This window comes from Aristolochia californica, unplaced genomic scaffold (genome assembly GCF_029961685.1).
Source record: "Aristolochia californica isolate CCGP_79_NKW_82.1479 unplaced genomic scaffold, dmAriCali1.0.hap1 SCAF_3, whole genome shotgun sequence".
NCBI lineage: Eukaryota > Viridiplantae > Streptophyta > Magnoliopsida > Piperales > Aristolochiaceae > Aristolochia > Aristolochia californica.
This window is the reverse complement of record NW_027181992.1, coordinates 3466050-3485228: the sequence shown is the minus strand read 5'-3', so window position 1 is coordinate 3485228 and position 19179 is coordinate 3466050. Positions and strand designations below refer to the sequence as shown.

At 40.8% G+C, this 19179-nt stretch overlaps 4 protein-coding genes across 5 annotated transcripts; 3 read left to right on the top strand and 1 right to left on the bottom strand.

The window, feature by feature from the left end:
* Positions 1–691: 691 nt before the first annotated feature.
* LOC137959099 (probable serine/threonine-protein kinase PBL23) lies at positions 692–4419 on the top strand. Its single transcript, XM_068806398.1, has 6 exons — positions 692–1980; positions 2311–2562; positions 2662–2828; positions 2942–3021; positions 3135–3282; positions 3947–4419. The coding sequence occupies exons 1-6, from the start codon at positions 1491–1493 to the stop codon at positions 4283–4285; spliced, it is 1476 nt and encodes a 491-aa protein (XP_068662499.1). The 5' UTR covers positions 692–1490; the 3' UTR covers positions 4286–4419.
* Positions 4420–5162: 743 nt separating this feature from the next.
* LOC137958357 (ras-related protein RABA6b-like) lies at positions 5163–6925 on the top strand. The gene is made up of 2 exons (XM_068805326.1): positions 5163–5639; positions 6373–6925. Exons 1-2 carry the CDS (start codon positions 5422–5424, stop codon positions 6800–6802), a joined length of 648 nt encoding a protein of 215 aa, XP_068661427.1. The 5' UTR covers positions 5163–5421; the 3' UTR covers positions 6803–6925.
* Positions 6926–8134: 1209 nt separating this feature from the next.
* Positions 8135–8916, top strand: LOC137958961 (probable calcium-binding protein CML18). The gene has a single exon (XM_068806188.1). The coding sequence runs from the start codon at positions 8191–8193 to the stop codon at positions 8701–8703; it is 513 nt and encodes a 170-aa protein (XP_068662289.1). The 5' UTR covers positions 8135–8190; the 3' UTR covers positions 8704–8916.
* A 389-nt stretch (positions 8917–9305) lies between these two features.
* LOC137958960 (hexokinase-3-like) lies at positions 9306–17180 on the bottom strand. 2 transcript variants are annotated; one of them, XM_068806186.1, is made up of 9 exons: positions 16693–17180; positions 14843–14993; positions 14540–14719; positions 13011–13085; positions 12054–12212; positions 11748–11846; positions 11529–11662; positions 10037–10118; positions 9306–9955 (listed from the first exon to the last, which is right to left on the bottom strand). In XM_068806186.1, the coding sequence occupies exons 1-9, from the start codon at positions 16962–16964 to the stop codon at positions 9581–9583; spliced, it is 1527 nt and encodes a 508-aa protein (XP_068662287.1). In that variant the 5' UTR covers positions 16965–17180; the 3' UTR covers positions 9306–9580. The 2 variants fall into 2 exon arrangements, with proteins under 2 accessions (XP_068662287.1, XP_068662288.1); XM_068806187.1 differs by having other exon boundaries at positions 12054–12209.
* Positions 17181–19179: the final 1999 nt, after the last annotated feature.

The following is a 19179-nucleotide window of genomic DNA, read 5'->3' as shown; positions in this document are numbered from 1 at the left end:
TTGTACTTTTAAGCATTCAATTCAGTCCATGTGTTAGCTTAGAATGTTCTTAACTGTAGTGACAACCAGTCTGCTTTTAAACACTTAACCTCTTAATGAATATTCCAATTCATGATTAACAGTAAATGATGGCATTCGTTCTTAATTTTGGATAGGTCGATGAGATGGGACCATTCGAGTTGTTAATTCTTGCTGTCATGGCTGCCAAACTCAAATCAACCAAAAGCTACTGAAATTGAAGGGTACGTTAACTGATGTTTAAGCTCAGGCGCCGACCCGTTTATTTGTTAATGGCTAAAAGCAGAACCCACATGGTGCATGTTACCTTCCTCAACCATCAATGCCCCAAGATAAGGAATTGTTAATAGCGAAATGCATAGATTTCTTCTTAGGGTGATGATTCCAACAAGGTCAAGCTTCTTCTTCACGTGGCTGTCTAGCCTTTCATTCATCGACCTCCACCAGATGATCCAGTTTCAAGTTTCATGGGTTTGTGTAATTTGATCAAATTTTTATTTGCAGATCGCTGTGAATCTCAAAACCCTCCATTAAGGGACACTGGAGAACCTTTGGAAGGTTAACTTGAGTGCTCTGTCATTGGGTTTTGATCCCTAACATCCATGAAAAGCGCTGAAAGGAGCCACGAAAGGCACTCTCCTGTTTGGTCTTCATCACCATTAAAGAGGCAATGGCAAGTGGCACCTGTCTCTCGTTCAATGGATCTTTAATACTTCGTCTGGTTATCAGCCTACAGGGAAGGCCCAGAAATTCCAGTCGTTAGGATTTGGGTGACGAAATGAGTTTCAGTGCTGAACAGACGGTCCCATCGAAGATTTCCGAGATGAAACATTTCTTTCTTTACGTTCTTCTTTAGTAATCATGAAAGATAATTAAACAGAACAGAGAATCGGCCAGAGAGGCAAAGAGAGACAATAAGGGAGGAAGACAAGTAGTTTGGGCTGGGAAGTTGTTGAAAGGTTACCGAACCCCCTTCTTTGCCTTCTTGCTCGTCCGTAAACCCAGATAATTAAACCCCAAAAACCCAGTCGACTGAGACAATCCCTCTGAACCTTTCGCTCGTTTGGTTTCTCGATCTACGCATGTTGCTTATCTCTGTGGGTGTGGTTCCTTTTGTCCACTTTACTCGAGGCAAGAAGAATCTTCGCTTCTGAGCTTCTCTCCAGCTCCCGCCTTTTCCCCTTTAATAAATTTCCCTTGATCGTCGATCGATATCCCATGGGACCATATCAGTCTGCCATCAGCCTCCATTAATGAAATTATTTTAATTTTCGGTGTACATGGATGAAAATATTAAATGGCATAAATTCCCACCTCCCACCTCCCACCTCCCACCTCCCCACCTTTTTTACCCAATTCTCTTCCTCAAGCAAAGAACTTTCCTTTCACAACTTCCTCTCTTCTATTTCTTCCGTGACTGCTCTCTCCTTCTCTCTGTTCTCGTTTCATCGTTCTTTTCCTAATTTCTTCGAATGGGTTGCGTTCATAGCAGCTGCAATGAATCAAACGAAGCGGAAATGGGGGAGAAGGGTCGAAAAACTCAAGTGAGTTGTGTTACTGATGAGAAGAAATTGTTATGGGGTTTGAGCTTGATGATTCTTCTGGGTTTGAGCCGAAGGCAGAGGAAGAAGGAGGAGGAGAACAACAAGGCGTGGCTCCTGGCGGACTCTGCTTTAGCAGTTGCAGACAGCGCGGACCCACAGTCCGTGCACTCCTCCTTCAGGTTCAGCTTCGGCTCACAGGTCGAGTTGGAATCGCTGGCCTTCAACTCTTCTTCGTCTGCAGCCGCGACCGTGCTTATGGTGAATTTGGAGAGGAATTCGCAGGAATCCTCCTCGTCTATTGATGCTAATAGAATTCGACAAATTGGGATCCTTGAGAGAAGTATTTCTTCGGTGCGAACCAGCTTGATCAGGTTCAGCTACGAGGAGATCTGCTTTGCTGCTAAAAATTTTAGTAGAGGTATCAATCTCATTTTTCTCGGTTTTTTTCTGTTTAATTGCTCTTAAGCCGATAAGCATTTTGATGCAAGAAGCTTTCCGTAACTGTTCTAGACCTACTCCTCAGTCTGTCATTTTCTAATTGCAGTAGGAAGAACAGTCTAATAGTTTGGCATATTTTCTACTCGGTCGTTTACTGTCTGAAAGTTTCATTAATTCTTTTATTATTTATTTTTTTAAGCGCGAAATTACAGATGGGTGAACGTTTGAGGGATCACTGGATCAGTGTGCTGCTGCAATTTGAATAAAATTCTGCAAACCGCTAATCTTTTTGTTAGTTTATCTGATGCAGGCAAGGTGTTGGGGAGAGGTGCCAACAGTTGTGTCTTCAGAGGAAAGTTAGGTTTCCGTAGAGTTGTCGCCATTAAGCGATTAGACAACGAAGACAAGGAATCAGCTAAGGCCTTTTACAGGGAACTGATGATTGCAAGCTCCCTGGACGATCCAAATGTGGTTCCTTTGGTGGGTTTCTGTGTAGATCGAGAAGGTCTTTTCCTAGTGTACAAGTATGTTTCTGGAGGGAGTTTGGAGCACTATTTGCATGGTATTAATTCTTTCTGAGCTCCGATTCATCTTTTGTCGGAAACCCACAGAGATTCCGATCATAAATGCTAACAGCAATCTCTACCGGAAATTGATGCAGGCAAGAAAAGAGGGAAGAAACCTCCACTTTCATGGTCTGTGAGGTACAAGGTCGCACTGAGAGTTGCAGAAGCCATAGCTTATTTGCACAACGGAAACGAGAAATGCGTCGTTCACAGAGACATTAAACCGTCTAACATCCTCCTCACCTCAAAGAAATCGCCCAAAGTAAGTCTTCGTCTTTCAACATAATCCAACATCTACTTGCACCAGAAACTATAATTTACTTGTGGGTACTTTTTTTCTTTTTACAGGATAACTAATGCTGTATGTTTTCTCAGCTTTGCGACTTCGGGTTGGCTACCTGGACTCCTGCTCCTTCCGTTCCCTTCCTCTGCAAAACGGTCAAAGGAACCTTTGGGTAAACCCCTTGAAAAATCAGAAAAAAAAAAAAAAAAACTCTTTTGATCGTGTTCAGATGCTGGGCGCCTCTGTTCATTCCATTTAAACAATTATTTTCGTTTCTGGTTTCAGTTACCTGGCTCCTGAATATTTCCAACATGGGAAAGTCTCGGATAAAACAGATGTATATGCTTTTGGGGTGGTTTTGCTGGAGCTGCTCACCGGCCGGAAACCCATCGAGACCAGAGGAGCTGCCGGAGAAGAGAATCTGGTCGCATGGGTAGGTGTCCGTTCAATTATATGCATGCACCGTTTTAAGCCCCTTCCTGATCTCGTTCATCCTTTCTGGTTGAGATTCGGATCTTTAATTCAAAAAAATAAACTAACCCCATGATCACTATAGTAGTTTAATCAATGAAAAAATTATAAAATAAAGGTGGTGGACGATGATGTATTCCATGGAGGGACCAGTAAAATAGTGGATGAAACCAGCCAAAACTAATGCCACATATTCACATTAAATAAAGGGGCAGCATGGAGCAGTACTACTTAAACTTATAGAAAGTGAAATGATGTCTGCTTCCAAATGCAGTCTCAGGTTTCCCAGTTGATGCGCCATTCTGGAATGGCTCAAATGTCCTGGGTTACCCCAATCTTTTTGTATCGGGGATCTAAGCCCAGCTCATCTTCTCCAGAGGAAGTGCGGCACTTGTTCCCTCAACTGGGAAAAAGCACTGCCAGAGAGTCTCCACAGAGAGAGAGGAAACACATGGGATTGCATTAAATTTGTTAAACAGTCAAGCTGTAATCTCATTTACCTATGTGAAAGCAATCAAGATGACAGGATTACTGTAACTGGTTCATAATAAAAAAACCACTCATTGGGAAGTGAATCAGTGGCTTCTTGATGAAATGAACTGAAGACTTTTTACGTGTAATTGCAGGCAAAGCCACTGATGCAACAAGAAGCCATTCAGACGTTACTGGATCCGCACCTTACAAGGGGTGCCCAGAATGTGAGGCAAGTGAATCGGGTGATCCAGGCGGCGAGTGCGTGCCTGGCGAGCGAGGAATCGAGGAGGCCGAGCATCGTGGAAGTTCTTCCGATACTGCGTGGGGACGAGGGCCGTATGGAAGAGAGATGGGGGTTGATTAGGCACGGCAGCGTCGATTCCCATTTTCGAACATGCGATCCGCAGAAAAGGAGTGAGATGCAGAGCCACTTGGCCTTGGCCATGTTAGGGGTTACGGATTTTGACGACGACGAGTTCTACTGTCGTTGATGTGAATAATTTTTGTTTTGTTTTGTTTTTTGTTGCTCTAAGCATTCGTCCACCTGAACCTCAGGTGAGATGTAGTTCCGGGGTGCGGTACATTTGTACAGTTGCGATTTTCAGAGGTGTTGAGTCGTCTCTTCTCTTGGCGAGTCGGCGTGGAGGAAGTTGTGTTTGGGGCCGCCACCAGTTAGGGCTGTCGCATCCGTGAAGGATGAGCGTCTCCGACGAGCGTCTGCCCATACTTTGGTTTTTTAAAACACTGGACCCCTACCAGACGAGGCAAGAATAAGTTCAAGGGAAGGGAAATGGAGGGCTAGGTGTGTTTTTTAGGTTCCATTTTAGAGGTTGTGTTTGATGCCGGTGTTGGGTCGTTGGGTCAGAATGGGGTCCAAGGATAAGGTTCTCATGTTCCATCCCTATTGGGAAACATATGCGGGAAAAACAGAATCGAATATGGTTGGAATTTGGTTGGGATAAGATGTTGAAGTTTGACTTGACCCAATCAATGCCCATCTTTAAATAAGCCCTAATGGGAAGGGCAAGTAAAAAAAGGGTTTTAGGGTTTAGGGGCAAAGAATCTTCTGCAAAACCTACGCCATTAATTATCTTCTCCCCCCTCTTTATTTAGGAGGGGTACCCCTAACAAAAACAGGAAGGCCAAATGTCTCTCCTCTTTTAGAAAATGGAGGGGGGGAGGGGGGTCAGATTTGAGGTAGAGACATGGTTTCTGACTCGCCCCGAGTCCGAGTTCTGATCTGATTCAGATTTTTATATGCCCAAATCGGATAAATTTTGGGCTGAGCACAAGAAGGATTAGACGAAAAAGACAAGAGATGCCTCCTGTAGTTTTCAGAAAACCACCCATTCCGATAATCAGGAAATTAGGGGGAAAAATCAAGGATATGAAGGTGGATTACAGCAGGAACCTCCTTTAAAATTGAAATTGGTCCTTCTCATCTCCAAACCCACCCCGAACGGCTGGAGGAAGCTGCTGATGCGTATATATTTGAATTTCTGTTACGTGTGAGACCCGACATCTTCTTCATTTCTATCCCTCGACCTCCCTGCGAAGAAACTTTCTTCTTCTTCTACAGTTATTGCTTCTTCTGCTGGTGGTGCTGTTGTTCGAGAGGAGATTGAAGATGGGTGAAGCCTTGGACGACGAGTGCGATTATCTCTACAAAGCAGTGATGATTGGCGACTCTGCCGTGGGTAAATCGAACCTTCTCTCTAGGTTTTCCAGAGACGAGTTCCGCCTCGATTCCAAGCCTACCATCGGGGTGGAGTTTGCTTGTCGGAACGTTCGAATTGGAGATAAACTCGTCAAGGCTCAGATATGGGACACCGCCGGTCAAGAACGGTAAAGCTTAACAAAGTCTTTGTCTTTCTCTCTTTTCAATCGCTTCCTGGGTAAAGTTAATGGCTCGAGATAAGCCTTGGGTTGAGTGTCTGACCATTCTAGCACTTTGTTCAAATTCCGTACAACCTGCAATTACCATCTTTCTGCTATAAGGTTAAAAATCGTCTTTCTCAGAGAAGTATTCATCTCGCCCTCCAAAAATCGGAGTAAAACAGAACAAATATGATGCATCAGGAAATGGGTTCTTAATAATAGGAGAAGCAAAAGTCTGTACGGTTAGGTAGTACCACAGGATGGATTCGGTGAGCTTGAGAGGGACCTTCCCTGCCAGATGAAGAGGTTGTTGCATTCCAGTTTGCAACCTGGAAACACAGAAACGGCCATGAGCGAAGCAATCAATGGAATCGCATTTTTCTGGGTATTCTTCGAAATTCATTCGCGTGGGACCTCTGAAAGCGTGTTCCCTTACCTATTTCTTCTGTAAGACATTCGATTGCTGTGTTTCTCACTGTTTGGTGTGGTAAGCCAAGCTGAAATCTTTCTCGGTAGCAGTAATGACCTTGCAGCATATAATACGCCCTCAACCCGAGAGCATATGGAGGACTTGACTTCAATGGAGTTAGCTATTATTAAATCAAATACCTGATCAAGCTCTTTCTTGACGCCGTTTTGCCTCATTGGATTCTTAAAACGTCTCTGTTGATAATTCCATTTCTTCATGTGACATTTGTAGATTCAGAGCAATCACCAGCTCTTACTATCGAGGCGCCTTGGGTGCCCTGGTAGTCTACGACGTGACACGTCGGATCACCTTTGAAAACCTGCAGAAGTGGATTCAGGAACTGAGAGAGTTGGCTGATCCGACTCTGGTAATAGCACTGGTTGGCAACAAAACTGACCTGGTTCACATGAGAGAAGTTGGAGAAGAAGAAGGGAAGAACCTAGCAAAGAGAGAAGGGCTCTGTTTCATGGAGACATCGGCTTTAGATAACAGAAACGTGGAAGAGGCATTTCTTCAAATGATTACTCGAATTCGCGAAATTTTAAAGCGGAAGATCCTCGATTCTAAAGCGGTTCAAGCAGTCCCACCACGGACAGGGGTAACAATGTTGACTGTGGATGAAGTGTCTGCAACCAAGAGGGTCACCACCTGTTGCGCTTAGTATTTCATTCTGTTATTACGATTCACGGCAAGTCCCAAATGTTTTGTTCGAAGATAGCAAAAATGTGATTCTGAAAGATCTCGCCATTTTTGTAAAAAAATTATACTGCTCTGCTATTTTTAACAGTCGTTTACTTCATATCGACAGATTCAGCAGGGTTATCTGAGGCATGAATCGATTGGCCCAAAAAATAGATGAAAAGGGTGGCTCCAGTTAATCTGGGATCCGCTCTGAAGGCCGGTTGTCCAAGTCTAAAGGAGAACCGGCCCTAACAGCGACTCTGCTTCTCCCCCTGCGTTCTTTTTCTACCATCTCTTCCCGTTGTCCCCTGCATACCAGAGGTCCGTACATCACATAGCCCTTGCCCCGCCCAGACAGAGAAAGAAAAGAAACCCTTACTGATCAACCAAAATGGCAACCGACGAGGCAGCTGATATCGAGAGAATCTTCAAACGTTTCGACACCAATGGCGATGGCAAGATCTCATCGTCCGAGTTCGGCGACGCCCTGCGCACAATGGGATCCGCAAGCCCCGACGAAATCCAACGCATGATGGCCGAGATTGACACGGACAGAGATGGGTTGATTGATTTCCAAGAATTCACTGATTTTTATCAGACAAACAGGGGGCTCATGAAGGACGTCTCCAAAGTATTATTCTGAAAATTTGTTGTTGCTGCAGCGTCTCTCAAGTAAGCTTTCGATTCTGTGGTCTGATAATTTTCCCAGATCCGTTGAGCCTTAAAGCCGAATGGCCACATCCGGGTGTCCATTAATTAGGTTTTTTATTATTATTATAATTGGAGCTTGGAGCTCTCTTCCCAGATTGGTTTACTGAAAATTCTGTAAGGAGAAGACGAAGAGGCAATTCAAATCTCTGCGATCTTTCTTTCTGTTCGGAACAGCGACGTGATAACTGAGTCCGCGTGAGTGTGAGAAAGGCGCAATGTGCCCTTCAAAACTTTATTGGGATTATCAAATTTACAGATTTTATATTTAATTATTATAATTTTATAATATATATATTAAAATATTATATTTTTGATTCCCAAGGCATCTTTTTTTCCGGAGAATAATTATGTTAATCCTATCGTAACCTTATATCATAAGATAATTGTGAGCTAAAAAATTAAGGATATAAATCGTAAATATAACATATTATTATAATTATAAATTTACCATTGTTGAATATAAAATCGGTAAACATGTCACCATCCCCACTCGGAAACACACGCGTAATAAACCGCGTTGATGACTACCCGCATTCTGTACAACCGACTCCTCGAACGTGGACCCTAAAAATGCGTATATATAGAGTAGGCCTACCCCTTCTTCTCTGCCACTTGATTCCAGAGGGAGGTTGAAAGGAATACGGAGCGCGGTCAGCCATGGCTTCTGCTCCGCCTCATTCTCAAGAATCTCATTCCGCGACTTCGACGAGAGCGACCACTGCCGAGACGGAGGATTTGGAGAAGGTGTTCAAGCGATTCGACGCTAACGGCGACGGGAAGATTTCCTCTTCTGAGCTTGCCTCCGTCATGGAGGCGCTTGGTTCCTTCTCGTCCCCAGACGAGCTCCAGCGCATGCTTGCCGAGATAGATTCTGACGGCGATGGATACATCGACTTCAAAGAGTTCGTGAAGTTCCACCAGATCAGCACTGAAGCCGGATCTGCCGATAATGAGCTGCGCGACGCCTTCCAGATGTACGATCTGGACAAAAACGGCCTCATCTCCGCCGAGGAGCTCCACAAGGTACTCCACAAGTTGGGGGAGTCGTGCTCCGTCCAGGACTGTGCCAAGATGATCAGCTCCGTCGACTCCGACGGCGACGGTAACGTCAATTTCGATGAGTTTCTGAAGATGATGAACAGGGGAGCTGCGGCTGCCGCCACTCATTGACGCTACTGTTTCTCACATGCATCGTAGAAGTTTGTCATTCTCCCTTCAACTTTTTTAACTTCTCGTATCCTTATGCAAGCTTCAGTTATTCCTAATTCAAGTCACGAGTTAGGAATTGGGACTCGCGTATAGATTTGTGATACACTTTGAGATAACCTCTTATTGTGTTTCTTCTTCAGTGGATTATAATAATAGCACTTCTTTTTTGCCATCCGGAAGGCCCTTCCTTTTCATTGATCGACAAATCTGTGACATAAGAAATATAAATAAGAGGGAGCAACTACCAGAGCGGTCCCTTAAATTTGAAAAAAGTATAAAAAAATCAAAAAAAATCAAAACTTTACCTCATTCACCAACATATATCAACTCCAACGTTATTTTCTGAACCTTCCCTTCCCTTAAAATTTGGGGCTGCGACTACTGTCAGGTTTCACTTAAAAGAGTCTTCGAAGTCGAAGACGAGACTTGGCAAAAAAATCCAAAAAATTGTTGCCCCGAAAGTTGAAACAGAATCCTGATTAATAAATTACAAAACTTGGAAACCAATGGGGCTCCCGCTAATGGAGCTTCGATGAAGAAATGTGACATTTACGAATATGAGATTGGAATAAAAGCAAAAGCTTAATGAAAAAAGCACAGTAATTTACACAAAAATATACTATATGAATTAACAAAAATAAACGAATAATACAGAAGAAAAGAAAAAGAGGGCAACTTCGGTCTTCCGATAAAGTGGAAGAGAGGAGGACCCCCAAGTACAAAGAGCTCGCCTAATGGCCAACACAAACAATGGGAATTACTGCACAACACCAAGTACAAAGACCTCGCCTAAAGAATATCTAACATTTACAGGGGGCTGTATATATACGAACTACAGTCACCTTGATCTACTACCACTACTTGAGGATGCATTTGATGCTGCCAAAATAGCGGCACCGATGCCGGATCCATCTTCTGAGACACGAAGAATCACATAACGCGCCACCTCTTCCCCCAAGATCTCCACCACTGCTTCGTCTAGATAATCTCTGAACATTGAATAGTTTGAATATAAGCTCCCTTCAATTGCTACTACCGTTCTCCTCATCTGTCTCGTTTTCCTTCTTCCACCTGATATTCCACCACTTCCATCTCTTCCTATTTTTTTTAAGATTCCAACTATCCCTGCTGCAGCCAACCTTGCTGCTCGCCTAGTCACCACATCACATACTCTAACAACAAGTTTTCGTACTTTCAAAGGAATCTCTGCAATCTGAAAGGAAGCAACAAGTGGCCTACATATCATAAAAGATATGTGAACTGCAAGAAAGAAAGGACCAGAAGCTGATTTTACCTGCAGAGTCTCTTCCAAGACTCTTGCAACTTTCCTCAGGTCTGGAGTGTCATCCTCATGCATGGCAGCCATCGTAGGTGTCCTGCATGTTCAAAAGCCATGAGAAGCTTTAGTTTTTCTTTTTTTTTTTTAAAAGGATTTCCCAAAATACTGTAAGCCTCAATGATTTTTTAAATAAATTGTAACTGGCCTAATAGCAGAAACCCACAGCATAAGACACGACACAATCTAAAACAGCTGAAAGATTTTACTGCTCCTACCACAACCAACACAAAGCAGGATCCATAAAAGCATTGACAAAGAAGAGTCATCAGACATAAGTGTCCCTCCTTCAGGTTTGATAAAACCAGCACAAACCAGTCAAAACCCAATTGGCCTACATGAATATTTTATGCTTCAGGGGGAGTCTCTTCTCTGCCAGACTCTCCGATAGAGGCTGGGAGAGCGGAAGCTTGCCCTATCCCCGAACAGATTTCTTTTAATTTATTCAGTTTTTAAAATATGACCAACAATGGGTCAACCAGTCATAAAATCAGTTGTGACCCGGGTTCAACTGAGCCAACGAAGTCGAGTTTTATAACCTTGATTCAAAGTCAACATCAAAAGAAAAAAAAAAAGCATGCTTCAGGTAAAGCACCACATTTCAATATGCCAGCAAATTGTATAGCTAAACCAAGTCAGCTCTTTACCAATCACCAGAATTAGTTGGAAGCTATTGTTTTTGAGGCTAGAACTCAGTACTCACAAACAATAGCCTGCTGATGACATCTGGAATGTAGTCAAATACATATCTTGTGCCTCGATTAATTATATAGTGGCAAAGATTCATTCAATTTCTCTTAAGTTAAAATTTCACAGTAATTTGACATGGGACAGATGTCAAGTAAAACTTCTATTTCATGTAAAATTTCTCTTAATTTAAGTTAAAATTTCACTTAACTACTGTAAACGTTCGTAGCCTGCTAATCAGACATTTTCATCAGAAATCCAAATCCAAGTAGATCATTCAAAATAGAAATACATAGCCATGTCAGGCAGGTTGCTTCCACTAACGAATTATCTGGACATGGGACAAATGCTTAACACAGTAATTTGTGTATAAACATTCCCCTCCATGAGGTGTCCTCGGATCCTCTGCCTGGATTATGTGACAAACCTACCAGACTTTATTCACAGTTCACAATCCCAGTACCAAACAAAACAAACAGTCAAATTTGTAGACCAGACTTTAATAATTTAATCAAAAGTTTGTAGGTCCACAGATTAACATGCAATTATTCAAAAGAATTAGTCACATGCTGATGTTCCTCCACTACAACAAAAATTAAAACAGTATCATCACAACCCATTTGGGTCAAAATAATACTTTGTCATGAAGAAAGGAACCACAAGTCACAAGTACTACTAAACTTAGAAAGACGAAGATGAGGTTCCTTCCAGAAGATATATGAAAATAACAAAAAAAAAAATTGCAACACAGTAATGAACTTACCTCAAAATGAAAGGTATAGATAGGTTTGATACCACATTTGCACCACCAAAAATATCTGACTCTTGTGCCATCCTAAGGATAACTCTTCTTACAATATCTCCTAGATACATTCCTGAAATCATCTTCTCAAATCCCTAAAGAAAATAAATGCAAGTTTAAGATATGTTGAGACAACCTAGGGCAGCATATAAATTATTGATTAAGGCACACAAAACCTGCCTGATCATTAGGGTTAGGACTCTCCCCATCTAGATCAATATCATACGTAGTTCTTGGAAGATGTGATGACCAGAAATTTCCCCATTCAATGTTGACAACCTAATAACCAGATGAAGAATTTGCAAACACCATCACAAGAGGATTACTCTTAAAAAAATATTAAGGCAGAAACAGGAAAACTGCACCCAGATATGAAAGCCAAATATGACAAAGGTAAAACAAGTTCAAACCCAAAGGTTGTGAGCAGACACAAGACAACAAGAAATTGCTTTTTTCTGCAGAGAGAGAGAGAGAGAGAGAGAGTACCATGCGTCCAGAATTTGTTAGAAGGCCTTGACACTTGACTATTGCATCAGTACGATCCACATAGCAGGCATTTGTGCCCGTTCCAATAATCACTGCAGCCACAGTGTCCTCATCATGATAATGTCCAACAGCTAATGTTCCGACAGTATCATTCACCTGCTTTACATATAGACCCATAAAAAATTAAACAAACAAAGCCCTAAACACGTCCTGGAGACACTTGCTATGACTATTTCCTGGTCACAGAATACAACATTATGAAGGTTTGGAAAGACTAGCATAGATAACAAACTACAAGGCATAACGGACAACCCAAATTACTGTTGCACAAGAGCATAATTCTAAGACCCACAGATGAAATATATAGCTTTTTGCTTAAGGAACTGATTTTTGGGTTTTAAATGCAAATACCGCAGGAAGCAGTATGCATCAGAATTTTACTGGACATGACCCAGTTCTGAACAATTAAGATAATATCTGTCCAAAGAATACAAGAAGTCCAAAGAATATTTGGAACAGCATCTTCTTATAGTGACAACTAACATGAGTATTTGCTGCATAATACACAAAATGACCACCACAATGAGGGGAATGCAACTTCAGAGAAGTTGTTAGAGATAAAAAACTTCAACACCTCATGGCAGTTCAGATCATTTAATACATATGAAGATAACAAATGTGATGCCGGTAATTTTCATTAACTACATGAATGAAAACAAAGGCAAAGAGGAAAACCACAAAATAGTTTACATTTACACATAATTGGGCAACTTGCACTTCAGAAATGTTCATATAACAGTTAATGCCTGATTCCAACCCTCACCGATTTGATCATATACCATATAACTGCAGTGCAAGTAAGACACAGTAGCTTACTTCATACCAACAAAGAAGGAAAACAATGGTTTGACAAAACATTCATATTGAAATATCTTGGGATAGGAGTAATGATCATACCAATACAGATACCCGCATATCAAGCCCTCTCTTGTCCAAGGCTCGTTGTAAGCACTCTGAGACATCTTTACCAACCTGAAGAGCAAAATGGATGTCTGCTCACATTTATACACAAGGTAGTAGAAGAATTTGCAAACTAAAGTTCCAGAGAATAAATGAAATTCAACACCCAGACCAACAAACTCAAACTCTTCATATCATCCATAGAACTTCATCACAAATCATAAGCAAACACTAGTGACATTTCTCTGCTCTCTGAACATTATATCTGACAGAGTCTTGGTGGAGCACTTGGACTCATGAGACACTATAACTGTAAGATAAGTGTGCCTAGAATTTTGACAAGGCCTGAAGTCTGGGCAGTAGTGAAACCAGCTCCCTCCTTGCGTTAACACCTTATTTATAATTTCCTATAAAAAATCATCACCATTTTCAAAAAAGTTTCCTCTAAACAATCAGACTAGACAAGGTAAAACAAACAGAGAACCAAACATAACACTTCCAAGGACTGAAAGACAGATTGAAACTTTCAAATGTAAAAGAGAAGGCTAACTGAAAAATTTTTACTGGTAACAACTCAGATTTGATAATTATAGACATTTTCCAAATAAAAGAGATGTTAATTAACAAAACTTCATAATATTTCTAAAGGGAGATGAAGTACCAAAAGTATTGACTTTCTAAAGGGAGCTGAAGTACCAACAAAGATACCGAGTTGACTTTCTAAAGGGAGAGAAAGAGAAACGATCCTTGATTATGTAGCCTCCAACAAAGATACCGAGTTGATTTTCTAAAGGGAGATGAAGTACCAAAAGTAAAATATTTTCAACTGTTTTTTTCCCTTTTCAAGAATATGTTTTTGCAATATTTATCAGCAAATGGTCCTCATCAGTATCACATGGATGAGGCAAAAACAGTTATATCTATAATACTTGCTCACTTTTGAAAACTTGCCTTTCCAATTTCAAAATGAAATCATGGAGAATTAATCAACATCATGGTATATGGCATGGCATGCAAAAAAGTTGGATCAAATAAATCAGAGATAAGTAACAATATGGATTTTATCTCTTTTTTTCTTTTTTTTGAAATGAGTTTATCTCAATTTTTTTAAAGTGACAGAAGTTAGATTTGCATAAAATTCCAATAAATTTTGGATTGATTATGTATCTCCACTTGAAATCCTTCCTCGTTAATCAAAATTCTGGTACAGAAGCTATAACACTCAGCACCACATCTTCAAGGGTGTCATATGCTGAATGAATGTATGCTTCTTCCCCATGGAGGCAGAAAAACATGTTTGAAGAAACCTTCTATTCTTGTATCTCTTTGCAAAATCTCTGAGAACATACCCTAAGATCTGCCAATGGCATCTCTGATTGCTCAGCTACAGAGGATGTGTCCCATTGTTCCATATACTCTTTAATGAAAACTATTATTTTCCAAGAAAACAGAAAGATTTATATTTTTCTGACATGTTGTTGATAATACTGAGAAGATTTGTAACACTTTATCAATTGTTCACTCACCGCATCCTCAATTGCAAATCCTTTTGTCCATTTGATAAGAACACCTGAAGAAACAGATGTTTGTTTCACTGGAAAAGAGAATGTAAACCCAAGTTCCCGCCTTTGATCTGAAGACTCAAAATCATTGCTTTCTTGACTCACAGATTGCTCGAGTGCAGACGCGATGAAATCAAATAGCTCCTGAAATTGAATACATTATGTTATGTTCTACCACTACTACTGCTTGGTTTTAGGTAGTCATAGGAGAAAAAGTAGTGATGCCCTAAAGGTACACGCAAAGATGCAAAAATAAAAAGATATTACCTCACTTGAACCTGTCATCAATTGTTGGGGAACTGGCTGGCGTTCTACTTGGTGCTTCAAGGTTGTGGACCTCCGCCCCTCAAGTTGGACACGCAAAACCCTGAAATTGGTTCCTCCAAGATCAAGTCCATAGTATATACCTCTTTCATTCCTGTAAAATTCCCATAACAAATTGTTATTTCATCATTCATCATCCATGTTCATATATACACCAAAAGTACAAAGTCTTTCTCCACCTTTTGTGGGCCTCGATAAATACAAAAAGATTATATGTTTGAGTGCATGAAGCGTAAGGTAGGATAGAGAGAATGATAGATAAGCTTCTTTTTTTTTGTTTTGAGTTATTCAGTTTCATGTGCATCATGTAAGTAATTACATGGTAGCATCCACTACATGGATGACACTGAGAAAGAGCCAACATCATCTGTTCTTCACAAGCTATAAGGATACTTTCATACCATTTGACTGAAGGGCCACAATGGAGGAGGGGGGCGGGGGAGAAGTCTCTAGTACGAAGTCTTGGGTTCGAGGCTCACTAGGGCAAAGGAGTACAGCATGTGTGTCCAATCAACATTCAAAAAAAAAAAAAAGCTATAACTATAAGGAAGCATAATAGCTTCAACTGAGTATGCTTTATAAGTGAATACAAACTTCTTAAATATGATGTCAAACTGACAGAAGAAAACAAGAAGAAACTAAGGACTCTTAAATGAACCTCAATGAATCAGTTGGTACCATGCAATTGTAAACAAGAAAAGATGGTCAATATTGCGGGAAACAAATTGATTCAAGAATTCAGTAAACTCCCATTTATTCACAAGAACAATGATAATACTCATATAATAGCACATGACATTATTAGTAGCAAGTAGAACACATAAACAGAGAAACTAAAATAATTGTGATCAGTCAAATCCAACTTTGACAATTTAACAATTTCTTAAATTTTTTATACGAAAAAAATTAAACATCTTAAAAAAAACAAAGAGACAATCTGCAGAACATTCTAAGACTTTGAGAAGAATATTAACAAAGCATTGAAACCAGACAGCATTACACTAAATAAATAATTGTAACTTAATTTTTTTTAAGGAAATATTAATTGAGGAAGTCAAAGCCATAGAAATTTTGACAAGACAAACACTTAGAAGAGTTCCCGAACAATGTCACCAAAACATCCAGTAGATTAAAGATAGAGAAAAATTCCTCTCCAACATATCTTTGGCAGTTAGACATGGCCCGAAAACCACAAACAACTCCTCAAACATTAGAAACTGAATAACTAGGATAACAAAACTTCTCTCAGAGGACCCAATAGTAGACTTAACGAATAATGGAGAGAATGAGGAGGATTCAGTTCACCGAACAAGGCAGTGATAATGATAATGATAATGACAATGCGGATAGTAATTACAAAATATCATGACCAAAAGACACATATATATCTTCAGTGTCCTGAAAACAATGCAAAGGAAGTCCTCATTTGGACAAAATTCTTATATTGCGCATTCATTGGCTACTAATAGAAGCACGCAAAAAAAATCTCCAGATTGATAACAAAACCCATGTAAAAGAGCTGACACTACCTGGCGAAATCACTCTAAGTACCAACAAAGTTACTCGCAACCAGCGAATAATAACCAGACCCAGAGAGAAGATTTCCGGAAGTAACCAAAATGAAATCCACTCATAAATAAAAAAGAAAAAACATATCTCCCCCAATAACATCTGAGCTTCCCGGCAATCCAAGAACTTTTTTTGAGGCACGGGAAAAAGAAATGTTCCTCCCACCCCTTACACGAGAAGAGGAAAAGAAACAGCTCGATTGAAAAGGGTAGCTCTTATATTACCCAGTCGGTAGATTCTCTACGAAAGTGAGGAGCATCTTCAACTTGCTGCCGCCGTCAGAAGCCAACCCTGCATGCATCTCCACCGCCATCCCATCAACTACCTGTCTCAGCCTCCCTATCGATGTGGAACATCCTTCTTCAAATTCTTTTAGCACTCTCACCACACGAGACCACTTCCGGCGCCTTCTCGCCGTCCGGTTCACAAGAATCCCCGCGATCGTGCAAGAAACCACCGCCCACCCCACTGCCACGCCCAACGCCAACTTCCCCATCTGTCCACCTTCCGATCACACCATTGGAACAGGTCCAAAACCACAGGAGTCGGAGCAGTACCGTTAGAAATTTCGGAGTGAAGTCGAACCGTTCGACGATACGCCGAAGAGAAGGAAAATAGAAAGAAAATGAAAATAAATAATCAGCGCGCTGCGAGAGACAGAAAGAGAGAGAGAGAAAGAGAGAGAGAGGGAACGAGAGGAAGATTTAGAAGAGCCTTCGGTGACCAAACTAGGTGTCGGAAAGCGAAGTGAGAGTACTTATTTAAATGCCATATGACGGATTTGCCCCTCCACGATCCTCCAAAGCCCGGATCAGCACTTCCGTTACGTGATATTGTAATCAGACGTTATTCGTGATTTGACTCGTGTCGGCCAGTCGGCCTGCTTTTTTAATACGTAGGGAGTGAAAGATGAAATAGCTTAACAACATCACGCCATATTTAACTTCCAAATTTACGATATTACTACCACCGTGTCACACGCCGTGTGACGTAATGACATGATGCATAAAAAGACCGGGATAGATTTTAAACTTAAATAACCCCAAAATCAAAACTAACCCAACAACTAGCCACATATTGATCAAGTTGAAAGCCGTGTTGGGATTTAACGAGACGGGACTAGTGAGCGAGCGTGAATGGTTTCGGGACTTCGGTCGTGTGATTGGTCGGGTCCGAGAATTCGTGGAACCAAATTAGCTGGACTAACAACTGACACGCACACAGTACTAATAACTAGAAAACAAATATAGACGTTGACAATTGATTAAAAAAATCTGGCGGTGACGCGGTGGAAAGAGTAAACAACCTTTCCGATTTTCAAATACTATATCTTATGCAAAAGGCCTCTAGACTAATGTCACACCCGTAGACTAGGTAACGAAATACACATACATACGTACTCATTATTATCAATTTCGACCCATGAATCGTTAATTGTAATTATCAAATAAATGTGGAGGACTTTCGTAGGCGTTGACTTGTCAAATATAGGTCGTATAAAAGCTAGTGGTTTTCTTCCTATTGGGAGAGCTAATTTGGGACCACCAGATGCCAAGGGTAATTTGATAATTTACTATTTAAGGAGGCCGGAACCCGTTCGTCAATAAGAGAATTGGGGAAGAGAGGAACGGAAATGGGCCCAGCCCATTTCACTTTTCGATATGCAGAAATATTTTAGGTTTAAGTCTAGGTTTTATAATCGGTGACAGCGCGGCCACAGTTCTGGACAGACGAACGGCGACGGTAGCTGCGTCTTGCGCCATCGTACTTGCCAGCTGTCCTCCGCTAATTCCAGCTAAGCGAAAAAGTCAGGGTGTACAGCAGAGAATTCCTTTTTTTTTATTTATTTAATATATATTCTCGAGGTTCCAAGGATTAATTTCCGGATTCCTCTCTTTAGAGCTCTCGTGATTGTAACCCGTTTTATCGGCTCGATTTCTCGTCTATGGTAACAGTTTTCAGGGTCAGGTAGATTATATATATAGGCAAAGAATTTATCGAGTTGGTCTCGCGGGAACCGCCCGAGTTCAGATATCTTTTCACGTGGGCGGCAATCAATTTATTTTTTAACTCAATCTTTTGCTCTTAACAATGATCAGACGGTCATTATTACGAGGATGAAATGAGAAGGATAAAGCGGTGCTCTTGTCCTAATCTGTAGCTGAAGATCTATTGATTAGCACGATTCATGGTGGGCCAAGAGTGCTTAAAGAGGTGGGAGCCGCTTGACAAGTACCAAACGGGCATATTTTGATTCCCACTCTTAACCCAATTTGGTCACAATTATGACACGTGCGTGGTGATGTTGGTGATATGTTGCACATTCATGACGTGACACATCGGCATCTATTATTCATTTATTTTCTAATTAAATCTTATCATATATCTTTTATTATTCAGTAATTCCTATTTTAAAATTAAAATTAAAAAAATTAGAATTAATGTGAAAATACACCAAGTATTTATTAAATAAAGTGAAAAATTCATAGGAAGAAGAGTCAGTGGGACGTGATGTCAAAAGTGAGGGAAGGATATGGCCTTTGTCACCTCAAATAAAAAAAATGTAAAATTGGGGGATTGACTAAAGCGGGCCATCTATGACGGGGCAAGGAATATTTGACATGTAACTAATTAAATCACCATACCATAAAAAAAAAAAGTATCTTTGTCCTTCTCCTTGAGCGACCCCTAGTGTCTTTTCAAACTCAATT